Source organism: Patagioenas fasciata, chromosome 28 (assembly GCF_037038585.1).
Source record: "Patagioenas fasciata isolate bPatFas1 chromosome 28, bPatFas1.hap1, whole genome shotgun sequence".
Lineage (NCBI taxonomy): Eukaryota > Metazoa > Chordata > Aves > Columbiformes > Columbidae > Patagioenas > Patagioenas fasciata.
In genome coordinates, this window is record NC_092547.1 from 4,301,248 (window position 1) to 4,325,666 (window position 24,419).

General features: G+C 56.6%; 1 protein-coding gene across 12 annotated transcripts in view; it reads left to right on the plus strand.

The window, feature by feature from the left end:
- HDAC7 (histone deacetylase 7) overlaps positions 1 to 24,419 on the plus strand; it is a 97,061-nt gene that overhangs the window by 44,968 nt on the left and 27,674 nt on the right. For 2 of the 12 annotated variants that reach the window (XM_071800052.1, XM_071800048.1), the window contains exon 2: positions 14,746 to 14,829. The exons of 5 other annotated variants lie outside the window; for them this stretch is intronic. In XM_071800052.1, coding sequence (XP_071656153.1) covers positions 14,746 to 14,829 — 84 coding nt within the window. Of the gene's footprint in view, positions 1 to 3,149; positions 3,443 to 7,964; positions 8,127 to 11,614; positions 11,723 to 14,745; positions 14,830 to 15,247; positions 15,529 to 24,117; positions 24,140 to 24,419 lie in introns of those variants that run through there. 5 more of the 12 variants (XM_071800055.1, XM_071800056.1, XM_071800059.1 and 2 more) reach the window with 5 other exon arrangements.

The following is a 24,419-nucleotide window of genomic DNA, read 5'->3' on the forward strand; positions in this document are numbered from 1 at the left end:
TTCTGAGGGATTCCCCCAGCTAAACCACCACGAGCCTGTACTGGTTACCAGTCACCTTCTGGTCTCCGTGCCCGTGCCAGGCAGGGATAAGCAAACAGGGCTTGTACAACCCTTATAAAGCCAGGGCTGGAACCTGCTTTTCTAGTATGACAGACCAGGTCTCAGCCACTCTGCCTCTTTAAAGCGAGTGTACTCAGAGAGGGTTTGGCTTTTCTGCCTAGAACTAATTTTTTAGCCATTAGGTAGATGGGGCAAAAGTCCCGGCTGGGTTTGCGGGAGCAGCTCGGTGCGGAGCCATTGGAGGTTGGTTGTGCCGTGCCGCGCCTTGTACGGCAGGTCCATCGTGTTTGTCGTGTGCGTGGATGCTGAATCCCCCCTTCCTCGTGGGCTGGATGCTCCGTGAAGGGCGCAGGAATCATTCACCTGGATTAAATCACAGTCCTTCCATCTCCAAGGCTCCGCCGTTGTAAACAGCTGCTCGCTGGAGTAGGTGAGTGGAGGCAGCGCGGTGCTGCCAAGCCCTCGTGTCCACAAATGACTAAATCCTGCCTGAAAAGTCAAAGTATGAAAACATTATTTTTTGGGTTTGGCTGAGCCTCGTGGATTGCTGGGACCGAGCCATCTTGGCTACCCGGCGGGGATCGCGGAGCCGCCGCTCAGGACGCTGCCTGGGGCTCTGGAGGAAGGTGGAGGAGGCTGGTGTGGATGTGTCGGGGTCCTGGGGGGTACCTGGGGGTCCTGGGGGCTGCCATTGTCCCAGCAGCGCTTGGGCCAACTGTACAGCCTGTGATCTGCTCTAGCGAAGTTGTGCCCATTGGCAAAGTGTTTTGGCAGTGGCTCCATCGGTAACCGGGGGGGCTGGAGAGCCGGTGTCTCGCAGAGGAGCCGCCGTGCCAGCCCCCGGGCTAACGCAGCACCTTGCCTGCGTTTTATAGCGTTTAGGCTGGCTTTTCTCTCCTATGTAGAGCCGTGGCGTGCAGCTGGGGTTACTGTGCCACCCTCATTTACTTGCGGCTCCGACGTCCTGCGTTGGGCTGGTTGTTGCCTGTGTGCAGGCAGCCCTGGGTCGGGAGCCTTGTGCGGTGGGTCCGTCATCCTGGCCGAGCGAACCTGCTCTCAGTTTGCAGGGAATAGGTGGATTTGAGATGAGAGACGCTGATGTTTAATAGAGCACCGGCCTGGGAAAGGAGAGCGCTGAGCAGCGCCGCGCTGGAGACGCTTTGTGCATTTTGATGTCTGTTTAATATATGCTGGAGCGCGAGCTGAAGAGGGTGGAGAGCAGTCTGGTGGCAGCTCAGTCTCTGTAGTTGTCCTGGTCTGCTCCTGGGAGTGTAGATCTTGCTGCACGAAGCATCCCGGGTGTCCCACCCCTGTGACATAGGCTGCAAACTCGACGGTGCTGCTGAAGCACCACGTCCTTCTCTGAACACCGCGGTTGTTCTGATGGCGTCTGTGCTGTGTTTTGAAGGCAAGCGGTGATGGAGCAGACAACACGTAAGCCACAGTGCGTCCTTGCCAGGCCCTGACTTGCTTCTGCTTCCTAGACTCGCATCTCCAGCCCCCCCAGGCTTTCCCAGCTGTGCCCCTCTTCTCCACCCAGAACAGCGCTTGCTAAGGTCGGTTTCCCAGCAGAGATAACAGCATATGGGTATCTACTCTTCTCCTATAACAGCAAATGGGTATCCGCTCTTCTCCTATAACAGCATATGGGTATCTGCTCTTCTCCTATAACAGCATATGGGTATCTGCTCTTCTCCTATAACAGCATATGGGTATCTGCTCTTCTCCTCCGTAAGCTCTGGCCCTTGGAGATGGTGCCCAGGTCCAGCTGCCTTGGCAGGTGAGACCGGGAACCCCCTGGAGGTGAGAAATTGTGATGGGGAGAGAAATCGCGATGGGGAGAGGGTACCAGGTGCTTGGGAGGTCAGAAATCATGATGGGGAGAGGGCACCAGGTGCTCTGGAGCCTGCAGCACAAGGAGATGTCCGACCTCAGTCTCCCAGAGGTGGGTGCTGTGTTATTTGCTCTGACTAAACTTGCTCGTAGCCTGAGCTGATGCGACACATAATGGGGGACACCGGTGCTGTTTCCAGCCTCTTGAACTCTGTTGAACTCACAAGCAAACTTTGCTTCGGAAGAGGTTGGAGCCACGCTCTGGGTTGTCGGTTTGCAGGCAGAGAGGACGAGCATGCCTGTGCGTCAAGAGGACGAGCTCGGGAAGGGACCGTCCCTTTGTGTCTCATCGTCCTTGCTTGCTCCACAGCCATGGCTTGTAGGGGCTCTGGCGGGACACTGTGAGCTGTTTGGGGTTGCTCTTGGCAGAGATTGAGGTTGAACGTGGATTCAGAGGCTGTATCTGCTCGGTCTGGGTCAAGCAGAGCTCCAGTGGATGCTCCTCTGCTCCCAGTGGCTCTTGGTGACCGTTCCCTGCCTCCACAAAAGAAACCTCTCTCCAAAGAGCACCCTCTATCACCGCTCGCAGGACCTGAGGGACTCTGCAGTGTCTGCATGGAGATAAGGGTAGGGTTTAAGGCCAAAAATCAGGAGAATTTCCTGCTGCTAGAGATGGAGCTTGGATAATGCTGATCTAGGGCTTTGACTCCCATCTGCAGCCTCCCCAGCTCCCGGGGGACACTGACCAGATTCCCAGCTTGTTGGGCTCTCCCAGCTCACGTCCATCAGCAGGGTTGGTGTTTGGCTGGATCTATATGTGCTTTATGCACATGGATCCCCGATTCTCGGTCTTCATGGCAGCACAATTCCCAGGTACGCGGAGCCGCCGGCATCGTGGTGCGGTGGGACGGAGCCTGGCAGCCGGGACGCCCCGTTCTGCGTGGCCAGGCTCGGTGGTGAGACGCTGGTATGCGAGATGTAAACTCAATACCAAAGTTTAGATTACAGCCCTGTGAAAAACATCAGCTCCCCTAAATGGAGCCCAGATGGTGGCGGAAACTGTGCAACGCATCGAAGCCCAGGGCCAGGAATTGCAGGAACCGTGCGAGCAAAGGGCCGGGGTCTGAGGGGGAGGGAGAGGAAGGGAGGTTGGGTTACAGCTCGGGGAGGCTGCAAGGCGAGCACTTGGCCACCGCCGTCTGCTTTAAGGGTCAATTCCTAATCCAGGCTCGTTAATCCACCTCTCCCCCTTAAAAACAACTTCAGACGATGAATGTCTCCCGAGTTGCATCACTGTCAATGCAGCGTTTCCAAAGCTGAGGTTTCCCACAGCCCGTGACAGCTGAACTTGTGGGTGGAAGAGACCGAGGGCTCTTGGGCAAATTAGAGGAGACCGGCTAGATCTGAAGCAACGAATCCACGAGCTGCGTTCGCTCGGGAGCTCTGCCAGAAGAGGAGTTTCCCAGCGGCCGCCTTTCGGCAGGTTCAGAGCCGCCGAGCCCGGCGAGAGGGTCGAGTGTGCGCAGTGGGAGCCGGAGCCGTGTTTTGGGTAAGACGAGCGCCGACACGCGCCCCAGCAGCCGGGCGATGGCACAGGGGCGAGCGCAGGCCGCGGGGAGCCTGACCGTGACTCAGTCTCCTGGTGTTGTGAAAAAAGCAAACATCCCGAGGCGCTGCCGAGGGCGCTGTCTGGGAGCCCGGAGCCGTCCTTCCCCCGGCTGCGCCGCCAGAGCCTCCGCCGCGGCTTGTTCGGGTGTTTTGGGAAGACGCGGAGCGATCGGGAAGTGCTGGGGGGAACGTGTCTGGATTGCTGAGCAGTACCGGTGCATGCGGGGAAGAATGAGGCTCCAAACGGTGCTGCGGGGATGTGAGAGCAAGTGATTCCCTTTCCAGGAATGGGGTGGCCTTGGTCTGCAGCCCCCGGCCAGGACAGGGCCAGGGGTGAGGATGCGCTGGGGACATTTCTCTGGAGGGTTTGATCACATTAGATGAGCCTCAAATCCTGGGGGCAGTTTTGGGCTCCTCACGCCAAGAAAGAGCTTGAGGTGCTGGAGCGAGTGGAGAGAAGGGAACGGAGCTGGTGAGGGGCTGGAGCACAAGTGTGATGGGAGCGGCTGAGGGACCTGGGGGTTCAGCTGGAGAACAGGAGCTGAGGGGACACCTTCTGATCTCTGAACTGCCTGAAAGGAGCTTGGGGCATGGAGGGGGTTGGTCTGTGCTCCCAAGGGATAAAACAAGAGGAAACGGCCTCAAGTTGTACCAGGGGAGGTTGAGGTTGGATGTGGGGAACAATTTCTTCCCCAAAGGGCTGTGGGGCATTGAACAGGCTGCCCAGGGCAGTGCTGGAGTCACCACCCCTGGAGGGCTGGACAGACAGACATGAGGTTCTCAGGACATGGGGCAGTGCTGGGGTGGGGGAATGGTTGAACTCAATGAGCTTGAGGGGCTTTTCCAACCCAAATGATTCTGTGATTCTATGGTCAAATTAATTGTCCCCTCTGTGAACAAGAGACCTGGGGCAAGATGGTAAAATATGAGGTTTTTACATAGAAACTTGGGCTCTTTCTGAGGTTGTTGTGTCGAGAGAAGTTGTGGGGAGACCCCAGACACGTCCATTGGGATCACTGCTCCTCCATGAGGTCCCCACCATCCCTGCTCTGCCCTTCCCACCCATCCCTCCCTTCCCCTCCTTGTAAGAGCTGCTGCATTTTCCAGTGGAAAAAGAGAGACTGGGGCTAAGCTGGGAAAAGGGACGGAGAGGAGCAGGCGCGCTCCTGTGGGTCCAGCACCGAGATGCTGAAGCCGGCGTGGATACCAAACCACAGGTACGCTCACCCACGCAGCCCATGCCTCGGAGGAAGGCCCACGTCCCTCGAGATACGAGATACGAGTGTGTGCCGGAGCAACACACCCTCTCCTCAGAGATAAGCTTGTGTGCAGACACAGCCCGGAGATAACACCCGGGAAGGCAAACATCCCCGGCATACACCTGTACGGACACGGAGCACCTGCGAATGCCCGACACGTGGGCATGGGACCTGGAGCTGCTTTTGTGGTAGAAAATCACATGTGCCGTACCCCCAAACCTGTGGGTGCTCAGGGAGAGGGAACAGGCAGTTTGCAGTTGGTTCCGGCTTTCAGAGATGCTCAGAGCATCTTTCTGCTCAGACCCCAATGTGCTGTTACACCCCAGGGTTTCTCATGCCTGGAGGACATCGGCATCTTCAGGCTGTGGGTTTGGTTTTTCAGTAGCTTGCTGGTAGCTTCGGAGCCTTAAAATGTTCCTTTAAATTGCAGGGCGGGCTTTGGTTGAACTCCTTATGTCTCGGAGAAGTTGTGAAATGGTCACAAATGAAACGGTCGCTGGCCTGGCCGCGGTGGGAATGCTTCATGGGGGATTTCAACACACGTTTAGGGCACTTTGCTTAAAGGGAGCTGCACCGGTCGTCTGGGCTGTGCATAGATTTGGAGGAGGGGAGATCAGTGCAACCAACAGCTGCCGCTTGCTTCTTGGGAGCGACGCACTTTGGGTTTAATTCCCTGAGTTTTAGGTGTCTGGAGTGATGGCATTTACATCTGAGCCTGACCCACGCGTTGCCGCTCTCCGGGCAGAAGGAATTGCTGCTGGGACAGACAAACTGCCCCGGTTTAGGATGTCTGTGACGGGATTATTGCTGCCGTCTCCGCAGCCAGCTCAGACATCTGCACTGAAATGTCGACTCTGGCAGATGAATCACAGCTGGAGCCGGTGGATTTGGATCTTACCCTCAAGTCTGACTCCGAAGCTTGATTTTTCAAGACCAACTGGGAGATGGGGACATCACATATATCCCAGATGAGATAAGGGCTTGCTGGGGGTTCTGGTGACATTCAGCTTTGCAGGCACCTCCCAGCATGTCCCGCAGAGCCCAATTCTGCCCCCTGACCGGCCACGCTAATTTATAGGGACTCCTGAGACACGCTGTGGCACTTTGGTCGCGCCAAGTGGTTCCGCTGATTGAATAAATACAGATAGTGTTGTAACCAAGAAGGGAGTTGTGGCTCTGTGGCTTATCTGTCACCAAGAGGGTTTGCTGCAAGGTGACCCCAATTTTGGGATGCACAGCGACCTGAAGAACCCCGTTCCGATGCAGAGTCGGGGAGCTGGACATGAGCTCCGCGCTTCATGGTGTCTCTGGAAATGCTGCAGGTGAGTGTTAATCTTCTTCCCTGCGAGGATAAACTTGGGTTTAGTCCATCTGAAGACTAAGAGCGCTGTGGCAATGATCTGTAGCTGCAAAGTGCTCCGGTTGCAACTGAGCAGTGGAGATGTTCCTGTGGCTCTTCTCTCCTGGGCATCCTTTGCCCTCTGTCTCTACATGTGTGGGACCGCGGACTTCTTGCTGGTTTTGCTGGTAGAGGTTTATTTGTCAACAGCATCCATAGCCATGAAAATCCTTGAGAAGAACACCCCTATCTATTAAAGTCCTCAAAAAGAGCTGCCCAGGGTTGAAGGCTCCATGGAGTCATAGAATCATTTCAGTTGGAAGACACCTTCAAGATCGAGTCCAACCATACTAAACCATGGACTAAACCACAAGTCCAACTGGCGCTAAACCATGTCAAGAAGCATCAAGTAGGAGTTTGTTGTCATCCCTGTAGCTCGTGATGCTTTGAGTGGTCTTAATGTTGTGACCAGAGCTGCACTATCTACCTCAGGAAAGGTGATGACTCAATGGAAGAGACTCAAATCTGCAAAAAATGTAGGTTCTGCCTTGCAGGGAGAGGAGATGGTGAAGCTCAAGCTGGTTATTCCTCAAAGGAGACTCAAGGCATCAGTCACTGGGCTGATGGACCTAACCGGCAATGTGTTGGGGCAGAGGTTGGCTTGTGGGCTCTGTCTTGGCCGTGTCCATCTCATGTGAACAGTCCCAGCAATGCCACGTCCGATCTCTTCTCGTGTCAGACGACACAAAAGGGAATCCCGGGGGAGATGTCTGGATCTGCTCCTTCCCTGGCCAGAGATCCACAAGTCTCATTTGCGGTTCCTCTCAGTTTTCTTGGCCGCCTCTTTTGTTTGTGTTTGGAGGTGTGGGTTTGTAGCAGTGATGATGATGAACCCTTGAAAGATCTGTCAAGCTGAAGGAGTTTTGATACATTTTCCCTTGGTGGGACCTTGCCGTCAGGATTGGATGTCTTGTTGGACCTGGCTTGCTCATGAGTAACCGCGCTGGTTGGGTGGAGGTTCAGTCTCTCTTCTGCAGCAGCCCAGACTGGATGATGATGGCCTGTGACGGCGATGGGAACAAGTGATAGCGCTTGGCTGCGGCCCCGCTGGAGCGCTTGGGATGCTGGCACGGAGCGGCCGTTTCACACCACGCAGACGTGTCTGGGACGACGTGTCAAGCGAGCGAAGAAGGTGGAGGGTGTGTCGGAGGAGAAGCCTGGGAGGGGCGCAGGGTGCTGGCACATCTGGAGGTGGGACAGAGCAACTCGCAGAAGGATTTGTGGGTTAGGCCTGGTTCGGGTTTGGGTGTGTGCTGGATCCGCACAAATCCGCGTGCCCTCCCTTCTGCCGGCTGATCTTTGGCTCCGGGGGACGCCTCCCGATGTGCTGCCTGCCGAGATCCTGCAGATCCAGCTTTACCCTCCGTCCACGCAACCTGGAGACCTTAAAAGGGGCCATAACTGGCACTAAGCCATATCAAGAAGCATCAAGTAGGAGTAAGATGTTGTCATCCCTGTAGCTCTTAAAAGAAAGATGGGGACAGACTTTTGAGCAGGGCCTGTTGCGATAGGACAAGGGGTGATGGTTTTAAACTAAAGGAGGGAGATTCAGGCTGGATAAAAGGAAATTGTTGTCCCTGAGGGTGGTGAGAGCCTGGCCCAGGTTCCCAGAGAGGTGGTGGATGAACCATCCCTGGAGACATCCCAGGCCAGGCTGGACGGGGCTCTGAGCACCCTGAGCTGCTGAAGATGTCCCTGCTCATGGCAGAGGTGGGTAAGGTGACATTTGAAGGTCCCTTCAACCCAGACCCTTCTGTGATTCTATGACTTCCATGTTCATATCCTCACAGCAGCTCCTGGGCATTCCTGACCCTGGGAATGAGAGATGAGACTTTGCCAACACTCACCCGCCCACCAACTGGTCTGACACAGCACCCCGGTTCAGAAGAGGCGTTCCCAGTTCAGAAGAGGCGTTCCCAGTTCAGAAGAGACGTTCCCAGTTCCGTGCTGCCCGTTGCTTTTCCGCTGTACGTAGCATTATCACCCTGATCTCCCGGTTGGAGAGATAGGGACACCCAAATACAGATCTCACAGCAGGCTCTGGGATGAACACATCTCCCTAAATGGCACCTCCTTACAAAACCTGGTGGGTTTATTTGCTCGGAATGTCTAATATCAGAAAGGCTATGATTGCGTGACTTTGAGGCCAGGGTTTGGCCATGGGTGAATAGTTTCCAGCAGATTTGTGTTTTTAAGAAGCCATCTGGCACGTTGTCTTCAAGAATCTTAATTAAAGGGTGTCTTCAAATTGCTGTGGCTGATGTGGGAAGCGGAGACCCGGCAGCGAGTGGCACCGTTCGGTGCAGAGCAGGGGTTGGTGGCGCTTGCAGCTCCTCCACGTCCAGAAATTGTTATTTCACCAAATGGGAAAGGGGTTATGAACTTTATGGCAGGGAGCAGAAATCACAGCCTGGTTGGGATTGTGGCTTTCAGGCACAAAAAGCTCTACGAGGCACAGAATTGGTTTTGGGGCTGGGGTGGGTGGATTGAAGGCCGGAGCGGGGCAGGGGGTTGCAGGAGGGGTTTGTGCAGCTCGGTGCTGCCGGGTGCACCCGCTCCGGTCGGTATCCAGCTCTGGCAAAGCTTTGCTGAGAGGAGAGGCCAAAGAGCTGGAGGAGGAGGCGAAGCTGGCACGAGCCCAGCCTGCAGGAGCCGATTGAGCCGGGAAGATAAAAATACTTGTTATCTAACTGCCATCGGGGCCTCCATCCGTGCCGAGGGAGGCAGGGGCTGTGCCTGCTCGCTGTGCGCTCCACATCGCTGCTCGGTTCCCTGTTGCGCTTCAGCCAAACCAGGAATTCACCCGGGCATCGCTCCATGGGAGAGACCGGGGTCACCTCCTGTTCCTCTGTCCCTTTTGGGAGCTCGCTGAACCCATCCCTGTGCTCCCCATTTGCAATGTGCTTTTTCTCCAGCAGCGTGTCCTTTCCACAGCTCCACTTGCGTTGTGGGGAGCGCTGGCAGGGTCCTGGGGACAGCAGGGTGAGCATGAGCCAGCACTGGGCCCTTGTGGCCAGGAAGCCAATGGGACCTGGGGTGGGTTAGAAGGGGGTGGTCAGTAGGTCAGAGAGGTTCTCCTGCCCCTCTGCTCTGCCCTGGGGAGACCACACCTGGAATCTTGTGTCCAGTTGTGGCCCCTCAGCTCCAGAAGGACAGGGAACTGCTGGAGAGAGTCCAGCGCAGCCACCAAGATGCTGGAGGGAGTGGAGCATCTCCCGTGTGAGGAAAGGCTGAGGGAGCTGGGGCTCTGGAGCTGGAGAAGAGGAGACTGAGGGGGGACTCATTCCTGGGGATCAATATGGAAAGGGGCAGTGTCAGGAGGATGGAGCCAGGCTCTTCTGGGTGACAACCAGTGACAGGACAAGGGGCAATGGGTGCAAACTGGAACACAGGAGGTTCCACTTGAATTTGAGCAGAAACTTGTTCGTGGTGAGGGTGGCAGAGCCTGGCCCAGGCTGCCCAGGGGGGTTGTGGAGTCTCCTTCTCTGCAGACATTCAAACCCGCCTGGTTCCTGTGGAACCTCAGCTGGGTGTTCCTGCTCCATGGGGGGATTGCACTGGATGAGCTTTCCAGGTCCCTTCAACCCCTGACATTCTGGGATTCTGTGATATCAGAGCAGACTTCCCTGCCAGGGCTCCAAGGGTGGATAGACCAGCTTTTCTCCTTCCCTTATCACCTGGAGCTTTGGGAGCGGGGAAACCGAGCTGCAAAAGAGCTTTTTAAGTTTGGCAAGGAAGGGAAAAGATCAAGAGTTGCGATGGCTGGGGAGGGACCACCTAAGAGAGCATGGGAGGTTGGCAGCGAACGCGGCTGAGCAAACTGATGGTGAAACTCTTGGAAAGGGGAGAGTTGTTGCTGTAGAAGGTGGGGTGGGAATAACATGGAAGCAGAGGAATGCTTTGCCACTAGATGGAGCGAATGGTCTTATGGGGATTTATCTTCAGCCTCTGGCAAGTTTGGTCCAGGACCTGCACTGCAGGAATAGGTCCTTCCTTCCTCGAGTTCATTCCTTGAGCTTGGCTTTAGGGAGCTGAGCTGAGCTGGTGGTTGGTGTTCAGTCTGGAGCAGAGGAGGCTTAGAGGTGAGCTCAGCACTCTCTGAACGACCTGAAGGGCAGTTCTAGCCAGGGGGGATTGGGCTCTTCTCCCAGGCACTCAGCAATAGGACAGGGGGCAGGGGCTTCAACTCTGCCAGGGGAAACTGAGGCTGGAGATTAGAAAGCAATTCTGTGCAGAGAGAGTGGTCAGCATTGGAATGGCTGCCCAGGGAGGTGCTGGACTCACCGGCCCTGGAGGTTTTTAAACTGAGATTGGCCATGGCGCTTAGTGCCATGATCTGGTCAATGGACTGGAGTTGGACCAAGGCTTGGACTGGATGATCTCTGAGGGCTTTTCCAACCCAGTCCATCCTGTGATTCTGCGATTCCTCCAGCATGGCTGAGGACATAGAGCAAGGGTCATGTTAGAAATGGAATCCTCAAGCTCTCCAAGTCCTTCAGCAGAAGCAGAGTTTGGGACTCTGCAGGGTGGGAGTTCCCATGTGTGAGTGTGGGAGATGCAAGAGTTGTGTAGTAAAAGAACCTCATGTCCGTCTGTCCAACCCTCCAGGGATGGTGACTCCAGCACTGCCCTGGGCAGCCTGTTCAATGCCCCACAGCCCTTTGGGGAAGAAATTGTTCCCCAGATCCAACCTCAACCTCCTTCTCCAGCCCCTCACCAGCTCCGTTCCCTTCTCTCCACTCGCTCCAGCACCTCAAGCTCTTTCTTGGCGTGAGGGGCCCAGAACTGCCCCCAGGATCGGCGGTTTGTCCTCCCCAGGTCCCAGCACAGGTTCGGTCACTGCCCTGGGCCTGCTGGCCACCCCAGTGCTGGTCCCAGCCAGGATGCTGTGGTCTCTTGGCCACCGGTGCACCCACTGGCTCATGTTCAGCCGCTGGCACCAACACCCCCAGGACCTTTCCCAGCCACTCTTCCCTGAGCTTGTAGCATTCACGGGGTTGTTGTGACTCAAGTGCAGGACCCGACACTTGGCCTTGTTGACCCTCAGACCCTTGGCCTCAGCCCATCGATCCAACTGGTTGAGATCCCCGTGTAGAGCAATGACGACCCGCAACACGGGACCCTCACATCCCCTCTTGTTCTCCCACCTTTTGCCGTTGGCATAGGAGGCTTCAGAGCTACAAAGGGAGGTGGAGGTCAGAAAACCTCGGGCTGTCCCTCTCCAGCGCTCCGGGAGCGTCAGGAATCCCAGCAGCGCGTCCCCGGTGACGCAAGCGCCGGCGCATCGGCCCCGCCGGGCTGAGCTGCGCCGCTCTTCCCACCGCCCGCACACCGGGGAGGGGTGAGCTACAGCAACAGGAATGTGCCCTTCCACTTGGGTGACTGCTCCCAGTTCGAGATGAAAACATTTCTTCCTGAAATTGGAGTCATTCCTGGGATTGCAACACCCAGGCTGTGTTTCCAATTAATCTGCTGAAGTCGTCATGTGTTTCCAAGCGCGTTGGCTCAGCGGAGGGAAATCTGGCGTTGCCTTCGCACTGAGGTGCCAGCTGAGATGCAAACGGTATGAAATGAGGGCAAAATGCTCCTGGCAAGCTGGGCTACCAGCACCGGGCATGGGATGGCCAAGGGGCACCGGGCAGCGCCGGGGCGGCGTGGGGATGCGGCCGAGGGCAGAGCAACCTCCTCTGGGATTGAAACCGCTCGAAATAGTTGTTGAATTACTGTCGGGTTTTTCCCGACTGCTTTCCTTCTGTTTCTGGGTGTGTGTTTTGTTTTGGGGAGAAGGGGAGGGGGTGAAGTGAGTTATGCGCCGTCTATTCGCCGTGTCCGTGTTTACAGCCTGTTTACAGCGATAAGCGGGAGGCGTTCGCCACATTTTGGGGATGCCTGTGTGACCGCTCAGCCCCAACCTCCTCCAAAGGTTGGTTTATTTAGGGGTGAGGGGTCCCCAAGGCGATGCCTGAGGGGCGAGGGATGAGCACGGAGTTCTGTGTTGGATGGTGGGTGCATGTCCACATCGGGCACCTCTCCGGGAGCTGCTGGAAGGACAAACATCCCCTTGCCCGTGGGTTCTTTCTCTCCTAGGGATGCTTTTGCAGAGGCCAGGGTTCCCGCCTGGAGCTGGAAGGGCCCCGACGCATTCCTCCCATCTCCCGTGCGATTTCTGAGGAGCGAAATTGGATCGAGCGCCCCGTCCCAGCTGGGTGGGAGCGTCCAGTGCGTTTGCACAAACACGGGAGGCTGAGCTTGCATAGAGATCCTCCCTGTCCAAGGATGAGGTTCAGGCTGAGACCCGTCCGGAGTCCGCAGGGATGATGGGCAGGGGCGGGGAATGGGGATAGGGGAGCGCAACAGGGCTCCTGCAACCGAGGGCACCGCTGGCTCTTCCCTTGGGGGGCAAGAATGCAAAGTGGTTGTGCAAAAGGAGTGTGCAAACTGTGCGAAAGGAGTGTGCAAAGGTGGTTGTGCAAAAGGAGTGTGCAAAAGTGGTTGTGCAAAAGGAGTGTGCAAAGGGAGAACGCAAAAGTGGTTGTGCAAAAGGAGTGTGCAGACTGCTTGTGCAAAAGGAGTGTGCACCTGTGCAAAAGGAGCATGCAAAAGTGGTTGTGCAAAAGGAGTGTGCAGACTGCTTGTGCAAAAGGAGTGTGCACCTGTGCAAAAGGAGCATGCAAAAGTGGTTGTGCGAAAGGAGCGTGCAAACTGTGCAAAAGGAGCGTGCAAATTGCAGAAGGAGCGTGCAAACTGCAAGAGGAGCATGCAAAAGTGGTTGTGCAAAAGGAGCCTGCAAACTGTGCAAAAGGAGTGTGCACCTGTGCAAAAGGAGCATGCAAAGTGCATGTGCAAAAGGAGTGTGCAAACTGCTGTGCAAAAGGAGCATTTGAGCCGTGTAAAAGGAGTGTGCAAAGTGCATCTGCAAAAGGAGAGTGTGAGCTGTGCAAAAGTGCTTGTGCAAAAGGAGCGTGCAAAGTGCATGTGCAAAAGGAGCGTGCGAACTGTGTAAAAGGAGTGTGCAAACTGCCTGTGCGAAAGAAGCGTGCAAAAGTGCTTGTGCAAAAGGAATGTGCAGACCATGTAAAAAGAGCGTGCAAAGTGCATGTGCAAAAGGAGCATGAAACTGTGCAAAAGGAGCGTGCAAAGTGCTTGTGCAAAAGGAGCGTGCGAACTGTGTAAAAGGAGTGTGCAAACTGCCTGTGCGAAAGAAGCGTGCAAAGTGCTTGTGCAAAAGGAGCGTGCGAACTGTGTGAAAGGAGCGTGCAAAATGTGCAAAAGGAGCGTGCAAAGTGCTTTTCCCTGGCGATGGAGCCCGCACCCCGATGCGAGCGTGACCCCTTTTCCCCTGGAGCTGGAAAGCGTTAAGCGAGTTGGGTGAGCAGACCCCTCCCAGGCTGGATCCCGCTCTCCTTCCCATCTGCGAGGGCAGCACCGGGGCAGCGCGTTCCTCCCGGGGAGGGTCGTGCAGCCCCTGATCGTTCGCCAGCGCAAGCAGATGCGTAACGGCCCGAAAACCCCCCCGGCGGAGCGAGGAGAGGAGGGGAAGGCAAGTTTGGCGCTGGCGTTCGGCGCCGCAGCGCGTCGATAACCAACACTCTTAAGGATGTTGCGCCAACTTCCTTAGTTCCTCCAAAAATTGAGCTTTCCTACGTGTCCGTGTTAGAGTTGCCGCTTTTGGGTGGATTTTTAGCGGCGAGGATGTGATATTTCTATATTTGCTTGCAGGATGATGATTTTTAATGCATCGTTGGGGGCAAAAATGCATGTGGGAGTTTTTGGGGAGCGGAGCAGCTCTGCTCAAAGTGCCGGTCCAGAGCGATGCTGGCGGCTCCGGGAGCATCTGGCACCGCTTTTTGGGAGGTAAAGAGCGACCGGCAGACACGGGGCTCGTCCCCCTGCTCCGGTGGGCTCTGTGGGGCCCGTGGTCCCCGGTCACAGGGCTGGGTGGTGGCCGGGGGGGCGCAGGGACGTGTGGCATCGCCCGTCCTGCTCGCCCTCCTGGTTCTGTCCCTGCTGTGGCCCTTGGAGGCTGCGGGGAGCGCTGGGTCTGATGTTGCGTTGCTGTTTCCGTGATGCTTATTTAGGTGATGCCCGTCCTGAAATCTCAGCTCAGGTACTAAAGCATCTGAAGCCTTTTTAATAGAGGTGTATATATATATTTTAATAGAGCTATATATATATTTTTCATAAGAAAACCAGTTTCTATCACCACCTCGACCATGAAGAAGGGGCTGCAAGCGGTATCCTGCAAACCCCTCCAAAACAAGAGGCGCATAACAAAACTGGCACCGACTTGAGTCGCAATCCCAAGTCTGGGGACCGATTCACATCTCAGAGCGGTTCTGCCCCAACCAGATCCTTGTGTCACCCTCATCGGCTCGAGCGGCATCACCCCCGGGCTCGCGTTGGTCCTTGCGGGTTTTTCCGGCTGCTGACGTGCACGCTGGAGCAGCCCGGACACGTGCACCTCCCATTTGGAGGAGAAAAGAGGAATTTAGGGTGGAACTTGCTCCCTGGGGGCTTTGTTTCACCCTCCGGGCTGTGTCCAGAAAAAGCATCTTCTGCTGCCTGGTTGTTTTTATTTCCCTGCAGTGGAAAATCCCACCGGTCTCAGGAGTGGATTTGATCGCCGCGTTTGCAAAGACTTTGGTTTCCAGCAGCGATCGCCGCGTCTCCGTGAGTTCCAGGCTCAATCTAAACCTCGTCCCTGGGCGTCCTGGGTGAAGCAACGGCAGCGTCTGTGCCCGCGGCCACAATGGGTTTGCATTTTGGGGCTGGTCCTTTGGGGCAAAGGGGCAATTTTGGGGTTTGCCGTCTGGCTGTGCAGCCGCGCAGGGCTCAGCCGTGGCGGGGACAACAGCGTTGGGGACAATGGCAGGAAGCCGGAGCCGCGCGCAGCTCCTTGCCGCCGGCCACCGCTCCTCCCGTGCTATTTCCATCGCATTGTCCGCAGGAGAGGAAGGATGTTTCCAGCCTTCTTCCTTTTTGCCTCAAAGGGATGTGGGGTGGGCGGGGAGAGGCTTTTTCTCTCCCCGGCCCTTGCGCAATAAGCGCAATCGCCGCTTTTCCAAGCGCCGGCCCGCTCCGCCCAGGTCAGGGGGCTGATGCGTCCTGACCTGAGCCGTCCCTGAGGTCCCCTCCTCTGCACAGGCTTGGCAGCGGAGATGCGCCTTGTCCCGCGTCCTCGCTGGCAGCCAGCGGGCTCAGACGCGTCCTCCCGCACTCAGAGCTCCGTTGAGATAACTCTGCAACGTGGCTTTTAGCGGAGACGGCTGCATTTGTGGTGCTCGCCGACGCCGGGGATGATGCTTCTGCCTCCGTGCCCCGTATCCCGAGCAATGCGATGTGGTGAGGTTGCTGGCGCTCAACGTTAAGGTATTTTGGTTAGGGAAAGAGGGATCTTGATGTTATAAACGCCCTGAGCTGCGTGTGGTGGTGGGGACGTGTGTGTGGAGGTGTTGTCGCTGCCGGGTGCGATGACCCTCGGTGGGGATGGTTTCAGGTGCTTCTGAAAACCTTAAAAGTGTGCGATGGGGAATGGGAAATGTCACCTCTCGCTTTGCGATGGAGCAATGTGGCCATGAAAGGGGGTTCTGGCTTTTTAGGGGGGATTGTTTTAGTTCTTCATCTTGTGGCCAGGGCTCTGATGGTGGCAACGAGACGCTGCAAGGTCCTGCGTGTGTTTTTGTGGCCGTGCGAAGCGGAGCCTCCTTGTTGTGCCGGACAAGGCCGGACTCCCATGTGCCAGGAAGCGAAAGCAGAATTAATTAAGATGGGAAATGATCTTAATTTGCTCTGGCTAAATCCCTTTAGCACCAGTAAACCCCAAACGTTTGAAGCAAAGGTCTCGGCCACACCTCTGCCTTTGTTCAGAGGAGGAGGAATGGCCCGTGACGCATCTCTGAGGGTTTGACTGTATGGGAGTTCTACCAGTTTTACTGGGGTGATTGGTGCTTCCTGGTAGGATCCAAACTGGGAAGAGCCCATTTCTTACTGCACTGGCTCCCAGCTCAGCTGGGATCACCTCGGGACGGCCAGAAGAGTCTCAATTCAATCTCACGTATCAAATGTTGGTGTTGAGTCTGTCCCGGGACAACCCCAGGACTCAACAGCGCTGCTGATTTTTCCATGGGGGAGCAGAAAACTTCACGGATCCCTTTTGCCTTGTTTCCTTTGCTTGTCCCCCGCAGCGGATGGGGACGCGACGCGGCTGTTTCATCCTCCTCGAGCAGCATCCCCTGTGCACGGTACCATTCCCAGGGACACCCTCCATACCCCAATTTGGAGCTGCCGAACGTTCCTGACAAAGCCCAGGGTCTGGCCAGCCCGTGTAACCCACCGGGAACCCCGGGAGCTGACGGGGAGTGTGTGGTGGTACCAGGGCGATGGAGCCTTAGCGAGAAACACCAAGGATCCGCAGGCTCCAGGGGGTCGGGGTGACGACCTCGCTTGTGTTTTCCCCGCGGTTTAATCCTTCCCAAGGTTCTGTCCCCGCGTGTCCCTTTGTGTTGGTGTCGGACACCCCACAGTGGGTTTGCGAGGGAGCAGAGGATGCGTGGATGGAGGAGGAGATGGTTCGGTTGTCTCCTTCCTCCTTTTTGTGGTCGTAGGGAGGCAGAGAATGCAGCAGAACAGCGAATTCTTCCGTAAACCAGCTTAGAAATCACTCCAGAGGAGCTTAAAACACTTTAGGCTGGGGCAGAAGTTTTTCCCCCTTTTCAATATGAGCAAACTGTGGTGTGAGCTGCATTATGGTGTTGCCTGTTCCCATTTGCAGAGCAGAAAGGGGTTTGTGTTTGTCTCCGGGAGATGCTGCAGCACAGGGGGTTGGAGTGGAAGGTTTAGTGGACCAGGTTTGGTGCTGGATCCAGGTTATGGTTGGACTCAATGATCTTAAGGGTTGTTTCCAACCAAAATGACTCGGTGTCTACTCCACCGTGGCTTTTGCTTCCCCACCATAGACTTTGCCATTTCCACCTTGCTGCCGGGTGCCAACCACCTGCCCGAGCCCACGCAAAACCTCCCTGTTTATTTTGTCTAAAAGCGCTATATCCCCCAAAGCGGGGTGCAGCGGGAGGTGGGAATACCCGCTCCGCTTTAATTGCGTTCAATGAGTGCGGCGGGGCCGGCTGCCAGCGGGCCCGGCGCTTTGCCAAGGCTGGCGCTCGCCCGTGAGAACCGCGGGGTGTGGCGAGCGGCCGCGCCTGCCTTGGCAACCACCGGCAAAGCCGATTTCGGGGCTCCCATCGCCCGTTGGGTTCCTTGCCCGGTACCGTCACGTTTTGGGGCTCTGCTCTACAAGAACATTGAGCCCTGAGTGTTTCGAGGGACACGATGACGTCTGGGGGTGAGTGAGACAGAGGGTGGGCACGGCCCCTGCGGATGTTGCCGAGGGGTTTGTGTCGGGTGGGACGTGAGCGTCGTTTCACGTGGAGGTGGAATATGGAATATTGTGTGCAGTTGTGGCCCCTCAGCTCCAGAAGGACAGGGAACTGCTGGAGAGAGTCCAGCGCAGCCACCAAGATGCTGGAGGGAGTGGAGCATCTCCCGTGTGAGGAAAGGCTGAGGGAGCTGGGGCTCTGGAGCTGGAGAAGAGGAGACTGAGGGGGGACTCATTCCTGGGGATCAATATGGAAAGGGGCAGTGTCAGGAGGATGGAGCCAGGCTCTTCTGGGTGACACCCAGTGACAGGACAAGGGGCAATGGGTGCAAACTGGAACACAGGAGGTTCCACTTGAATTTGAGCAGAAACTTGTTCCTGGTGAGGGTGTCAGAGCCTGGCCCAGGCTGCCCAGGGGGGTTGTGGAGTCTCCTTCTCTGCAGACATTCAAACCCGCCTGGTTCCTGTGGAACCTCAGCTGGGTGTTCCTGCTCCATGGGGGGATTGCACTGGATGAGCTTTCCAGGTCCCTTCAGCCCCTGACACTCTGGGATTCTGAGGTGAATCCCGGTCAGCTTTGCACTGAGCACCCACCCAAGCGCTGTTGTTTGTTCCAACATAAAGTGACTTCGAGAGTCCTGGATGAGGCTGAGCTGACACCAGATCTGATCCAGAGCAGCACCAAGGGCTCAAATCCCAACACGGATGCTGATTCCTCGGTGTGCAAGGTTAACGCTGCTGCGCTGGGCTCATCATGGGGCTCGATCTGTTTATTTATTTTCCTTTTTCCCCCTCATATTTGCATGGCTCAGCAGCAGAATGAGCCCTGCTTGCTGGGTTAGCAGCGTCAGCACACACCCCGCTGCAGCATCGTCCCTGCCGGGCGCTTGGGCGGCCTCGGGGCCCCCGCGTTCTCCTCCCAGGTCCCTCCCTTCCCTGTTTCCCTGGGCGGGCTCCACCTGCGTGTAGGACACCGGCTCCTCCTGACCCAGGAGTCACAGCATCCCAGAACGTCAGGGGTTGAAGGGACCTGGAAAGCTCATCCAGTGCAATCCCCCATGGAGCAGGAACACCCAGCTGAGGTTCCACAGGAACCAGGCGGGTTTGAATGTCTGCAGAGAAGGAGACTCCACAACCCCCCTGGGCAGCCTGGGCCAGGCTCTGCCACCCTCACCAGGAACAAGTTTCTGCTCAAATTTAAGTGGAACCTCCTGTGTTCCAGGTTGCACCCATTGCCCCTTGTCCTGTCACTGGTTGTCACCCAGAAGAGCCTGGCTCCATCCTCCTGACACTGCCCCTTTCCATATTGATCCCCAGGAATGAGTCCCCCCTCAGTCTCCTCTTCTCCAGCTCCAGAGCCCCAGCTCCCTCAGCCTTTCCTCACACGGGAGATGCTCCACTCCTTTCATCATCTTTATTGTCCTGCCCGATGACTCGGCCACGCTGTTTCTTGTCGCTTTTCCAGCCTGGCTGGCATTCCCTGGATTTCAGCATCACTGATCTCTTCCCAGCAGCTCGCGTGCACCCACATTTCCCCCCGGGTGGCTGTCACCGCTGTCCCCATGGTGTGGCAGAGGGGCTGGTTGGATCCAGGCACATTCCAGCCCGACTGACGCCTGCGCCCTGCCCAGCTGCGCAGATGCTGTTGAGCCAAGGGCCGTGCTCTCCTGGCCTCTCCACGAGCACCAAGGTACGGGAGGCAGCGCCAGGCGGCCCCGCAGCGATGGGGCCAGAAGTGCGTTTGTGCAGGAAACTGCAAATGTCACAGCTTCCTTCCTCCCACATATAAATAACCCTCTTCCTACACCCCGCGTCTCTATGTGGCTGGAGGGGACGCTAGGACGGGGGTGGTTGGGGACAGCGCTGGCCCCGCAGGGCAAAGCTGGGTCTGACAGCGTTGAAATGCAGCGCAAGGTTTGGGCTGAGCTCCCGTTGTGCCCTTGCTGCTGGCGGTTCAGCGATCAGGAAATTGTTTGTGCCTCTTTCCCTGGATGCATCTCATTCCCATATTGCTGGGACCATCGGGGTTTCTCTCAGCTCCTTGTTCTCTGCGTTGTATCGGGCCTTAAATTTTATTTGTTTTTTCTTTTTAAATTGTCTTTTCATAAGCGAATCTGCCTTCCAGCCCAGCCTTGGAGCTCGGCCAGCGTTTGCCAAAGGGATTTCCTTCTCCACAGCACACAGAGAGGCTCCAATTAATGGGCAGGTCCCCTCGAGTAGTCGCTCGCTGCGAGTGGGTATTGTGGGAGCCTGGGCGTTTTGTCTCAGCGCTTCCAGATCAAGCAAGACGCCGCTTCGGAGCCCCGAGCTCTTCCCTGGAGGTTTATGAGTCAAACTGGGCTCTCGCTGAGCTGCACGAAGCAATTAAACGAATTAATGTCAGGGCTGAGCTGTGGCACTGGTGACAGCAGCCCCCGCGCGGCCCTGACCCTTCGCTGGTGGGGAGAGGCAAAGCAGGTTTGGGTTTGAGCCGGGGGACGGAGGTTTTGCTGAGGGTTGGGGTGTTCAGCTGGGGAAGAGAAGCTCCGGGGAGACCTTAGTGTGGCCTTTCCGTGCTTAAAAGGGGCCTGAAGAAAGATGGGGACAGACTGTTGAGCAGGGCCTGTTGTGATAGGACAAGGGGTGATGGTTTAAACTAAAGGAGGGAGATTCAGGCTGGATATAAGGAATTGTTGCACTGAGGGTGGTGAGAGCCTGACCCAGGTTCCCAGAGAGGTGGTGGATGAACCATCCCTGGAGACATCCCAGGCCAGGCTGGACGGGGCTCTGAGCACCCTGAGCTGCTGAGGATGTCCCTGCTCATGGCATAAGGTGACATTTGAAGGTCCCTTCAACCCAACCCTTCCGCGATTCCCCCCAGCAGCGCGGTGCGGGGCAGAGCTGCTGCCGAGCCCATCGACGTGCCGTCCAAACCGGTTGGGAACGTTCTCCTCCGCTTATGCAAACGGCTGGTGATTGAGGAGAGGTTCGGCTCATCGTTTGATCTCTCCTCCGCTTCCCTTGGCACGCCGGCCGCATCCTCTGGTGCTGATGTAACCAGCCCCGGTGGGGAGAGACGAGGTGTCCTGTGCCAAGTGGGTGCTCGCTGCTTCCCGGGAGCTCCGGGGCTGCCGCAGGGCTCTGCCGCTCTTGGCCTGTTGGAGAAGAGAGACCCGGAGGAGCTTCTTTTACCAGATAAAGTGCCAAAACCCCTCTCCAAAGAAAATCCATGGTGGCTGAAGGGAGGGAGATGATGCTGAGGCTCCAGATGGGACTGTTGCCTCTTGCCCAAAGCCTGGTTCAGGGAGAAGATGGAGCTGGTAAGAGACACCATGTTGCTCCAGTTCAGGCAGAGCGGGGAGATTTGCTTGCCTGGAGATGTGACCTATGATCCCCATTTGGCTTTGCCCACAGGCCTCGGCAATATTTAGGGTTTCATGCCACAAATCCTCACCCTTTGTCCCCAAGGAGAGGATGCGCCGGTGACGTGGGGTTGGAGCCCTTCACGGGTGTGATTGCAGGGCTGGGGGCAGGAGGAGTGTGGACCCGCTGCGGAGAAAGGTTTTGGGGAGCTCCCAGAGGATCCTCAGCTTCTCCATTGCCTGACTGGGGACAGCACGGTGTGCTGGTGGCTCTGGAGCAGGGAATCCCAGAGTGTCCAGGGTTGGAAGGGACCTGGAAAGCTCATCCAGTGCAATCCCCCCATGGAGCAGGAACACCCAGCTGAGGTTCCACAGGAACCAGGCGGCTTTGAATGTCTGCAGAGAAGGAGACTCCACAACCCCCCTGGGCAGCCTGGGCCAGGCTCTGGCACCTCCCTGTCCTTCTGGAGCTGAGGGGCCACAACTGGACACAAGATTCCAGGTGTGGTCTCCCCAGGGCAGAGCAGAGGGGCAGGAGAACCTCTCTGACCCACTGACCACCCCCTTCTAACCCACCCCAGGTCCCATTGGCTTCCTGGCCACAAGGGCCCAGTGCTGGCTCATGCTCACCCTGCTGTCCCCAGGACCCCCAGCTCCCTTTGCCCTATGCTGCTCTCTAATAGCTCATTCCCCAGCTGGGCTGTGACCAGGTGAGGGTGGTCGGAAGGGAACGAACCCACCAGGGTGGGCTGTGCGCTATGGGGGATGTTTCCCTTCTGGGACGTGATGACTTTTCCCGAATCCTGGGAGTTTCCATGAATAGAAGCTGCCTACGCTGCTCTGGGGAGCAGGAGGTGCCGCAAGGCAACCTTGGCTTTCCTTCAACGCAGCCCTTTGGTGCTGAATTTCCCTGTTTCAGAGGAAGCGGCGGTTGCCGCGAGGTTTCCTGGGGATACCTTGCCCTCCTCCGCACAGCATCCTCCCCGGGGCTGGTGCTGCTGTTTGGGATGGGGCTGACGACCGGTGAGGGTGGGAGGATGCGACTGCTGCCAGGAAATGACTGCCAGAGCTTTCCAGCTGTGCCAGAGCTTTCCAGCTGTGCCAGAGGTGAGGATGGAGCCCACTTGCTGTCCCTCGTGTCCCGGCTGCGGTTACAGGAGATGAGCTCCCCAGTCCCACCTCCTGCTGCCCACGCTCAAACCGTGGGGCGCGGGGACCTGATCCTTCTGCAGAGAAACTGGTAAAAACACTGTTCATTTACTTAATTGCTTGAGATGCGCATGAGCACGCACGTACCTGCCCGCGTAGGTGCGGAGGATGGTGCTGGACATCAGGGCATGGCCAGGATGGGGTTTCATTTCCTTTCCACTTGAAATGGTTCTGTTCCGTGTGCCGGGATCGTTGGTGAAACCGCAGCCGCAATGTGGTTCAGTCCTGCCTGTGCCCAGCTTGGTGCCCGTGGGTTCCTGTGGGCGAACGAGCTCAAATCTGGATTCGAAACCTCTCGCCAGATTTTGCAGGGCAGGTTTTGCCTCTGCTTGGATGCTGTGGGTGATTTCAAAAGGCTTTGGAGGTTAAAAAGCTCCTCCTGAAAGGAGCTTGGAGCCAGGGGGGTCGGGCTCTGCTCCCCAGGAACAAGCGCCAGGAGCAGAGGAAACGGCCTCAAGTTGCCCAGGGGAGGTTGGGGTTGGATGTGGGGAACAATTTCTTCCCCAAAGGGCTGTGGGGCATTGAACAGGCTGCCCAGGGCAGTGCTGGAGCCACCATCCCTGGAGGGTTGGACAGACGGACATGAGGTTCTCAGGACATGGGGCAGTGCTGGGGTGGGGAACAGCTGGACTGGATGATCTTGAGGGGCTTTTCCAACCCAAATGATTCTGTGATTCCCTGGGAGAGGAGACGTTTGCAAGTTGCTCCGTCTCCTCTGGGAGCCGTACATGAGTGTGAAGGAAGATGTTTGGCGGTTTAAGCCAAGTTCGGGTCCGGTTGTACGGCTCAGGGCTTTGGGGGAATTTGGTGTGATGCAGAGTTAGGTTGGGAACCTCTTGAGCAGCTTCGCCCTGGAGGCAAATCGCTTTCAATGGGGATTTGAGAGCATGTGCAGAACCCACCTTAAACAGGCACCAAACCCTCCCCACACCTGCCTGGATCCGCTGGTCCCACTGATAGCGCATCCAGGACCCCCACGCAGACCCGGCCACGCAATGAGGGTCTGTTCACCCCCATTTCCACTGGAAACACAGCCGGACCACTTCCATCCTTGCGTTATTTAGTGCTGAAGGGCTCACTGTGCATCTTCCTTCGACAGCGGAGCTTTCTGCTCCGTATGGATGCTGTGGGAACGTATAGCGCGGTCCTGCATCTCTGATGATGCAAACACCGATATTGGGGTGAGGGCTGGAGCACAAAGCATTAAAACCATCAGTGATCCAGGTACGAAGCTTTTCCCTCTGTGTCCCCGGAGCGCGGGTTGGCCTGAGGGCACCCAGAGATTTTCTAAGTCCCGGAGTCATGAATTTCAAATATAACTACAAACATTTGTGGGGAGAAAATTGCAGGGAGGGCGATTAAATGTCTGACTCAAAGGTCATGAGCCGCAAATAACCAGCGCGAGTAATCAGGGGAAGTATCTCGCCCCGATCTGCTTCCCGAGGCCTGATGTTCATCTCGTTTGCAGGCTCCGACAGAGTGTTTTCTGATTTATGGCCTTGAAATAGCTCCGTAATGCGCTTTGCTCGCAGGTGGAGGTGCGGAGTCTGGGTGGTTTCAGGTGTGTCGCTTTTCATCCCGGTTCATGAGCTGGTTTTGTGATGCAACGGCAACGTTGCCAACCTTTAATCGCTGCCTCTATCTAATCTGTTCTGCAAGCTTTCTGCAGAAGAAAATCTGCAAGAATCAGAGTCGAAAAATACGGTTTTACCCTTGTGGAAAATCTCTCTGGGGCTTTGCATAGAGAAGCATCAGCCTGTTCTTGTTTTGGAGCAGGAATTTGGTGTCTGGTAGGGAGGAGAGGGATCCACCCACATCTGGCCCGTTCTTGAAGCCCTTGGAACTCGCAGCGAACGTGCTCCAGAAAGAGTTATCACAGCTTGGCAACCGAGCGCTCCAGCATGACATCTTCGCCGAGCACCATCTGTTCTCACGGCTCGGGCGGGACGCTGCGGACGCCCCTCGGCGCAGCCGAGGAACCAGGAGGATGCCCCAAATCCTCCCGTTCTGCGGGGTCCTGCGAGAAACCCCCCCAGGAACGCGGGGACAGATGGAGGTAGGGAGCACCGGCTCGGGGTCCCCACCGTCCCCGAGCAGTGATACCGGGGTGACGCTGCTTTTGTCATTGTTTTTGCTCATCTTTGAGGGGAGCACAGCGTTTGGGTCCATAATGAAACCCCAGGAGCCGGGCGAGGTTATGCAAGGTACCCCGACTCTGGGATTTCCTATTTCTCCAGCTCTGCCTTTGTGATCTTCATGTTATTTCAACATAGTCCTTTTTGTGTGGTTTCGTCTTTAAGTGTTTTTAATTTGAACAAATTCCCTCCAGCTAATTT